The 728-nt window shown below is 69.0% G+C and overlaps 1 protein-coding gene across 1 annotated transcript in view; it reads right to left on the reverse strand.

Annotated features, from left to right (window-relative positions):
- Positions 1-728, reverse strand: part of MUC6 (mucin 6, oligomeric mucus/gel-forming) — a 12109-nt gene that overhangs the window by 7421 nt on the left and 3960 nt on the right. The window contains exon 7 of the mRNA XM_015562403.1: positions 482-622. Coding sequence (XP_015417889.1) covers positions 482-622 — 141 coding nt within the window. The remainder of the gene's footprint in view (positions 1-481; positions 623-728) is intronic.

Raw genomic sequence — 728 nt, forward strand, 5'->3', positions numbered from 1 at the left:
TCCCCAGGGGCGTAGGCCACGCCACCGAGCGTGCAGGGACACTGGGCGATGGGCACGCAGGTGAGGTTTTTGGAAACGTCGTCGAGAACCATACCTGCAGGCAGGGGCTTCCTGGGGCTGCGTGGGGGAGACCCCACCCCTCCTTGGGCCTCCCGGCCTGTGCCCCAGGAGCTTGTCCTTCACACCCGCAGTCCCACCTGGTCTGCATGCTCAGCGTTCTGCCCTCTCGTGCCGACAGGCCCAGGCCCAGGGCTGCCCCGGGGAGCGCAGGTCTGTCTCTGGCCCGGCTCGGCCCATCTCCTCCCAGTAGCCTCCTGGACCCACCCCCCACGTGCATACCCCCTCCCTGTCCCGTGGATCAGCCCATGTGGCCGGGAGCCCTTAAGGGGGGCCGAGGGTCCTGGTTCCAGTGAGCCAAGTGGGGCGCATGCAGGGTGGGTGGGGGCTCATCTGGAGGGTCCTGTGGGGAGAGGTAGGCCACCTTCTGGGCAGAAGCAGCCGAAGGTGCAGAAGCGGGCACAGCTGTGCTGTGGGTTGGAGCAGGTCTTGACGCAGGCCTCGCCGCACTCCTGGTACACCTGGTTGGCCGGGCACTGGCCCAGGGCTGTATGTACACGGGGCCCTGGTGAGCGGGCAAGGGAACCCTGGGGCCCTGCTCCCCCCTGAGCCGCTCCCCCTCAGGCCTCCTGTCCCGGGAGTGAGGTGCCATAGAGGCCCTGGCCCTCCCT

The sequence above is a fragment of the Myotis davidii genome, unplaced genomic scaffold (assembly GCF_000327345.1).
Source record: "Myotis davidii unplaced genomic scaffold, ASM32734v1 scaffold3578, whole genome shotgun sequence".
NCBI lineage: Eukaryota > Metazoa > Chordata > Mammalia > Chiroptera > Vespertilionidae > Myotis > Myotis davidii.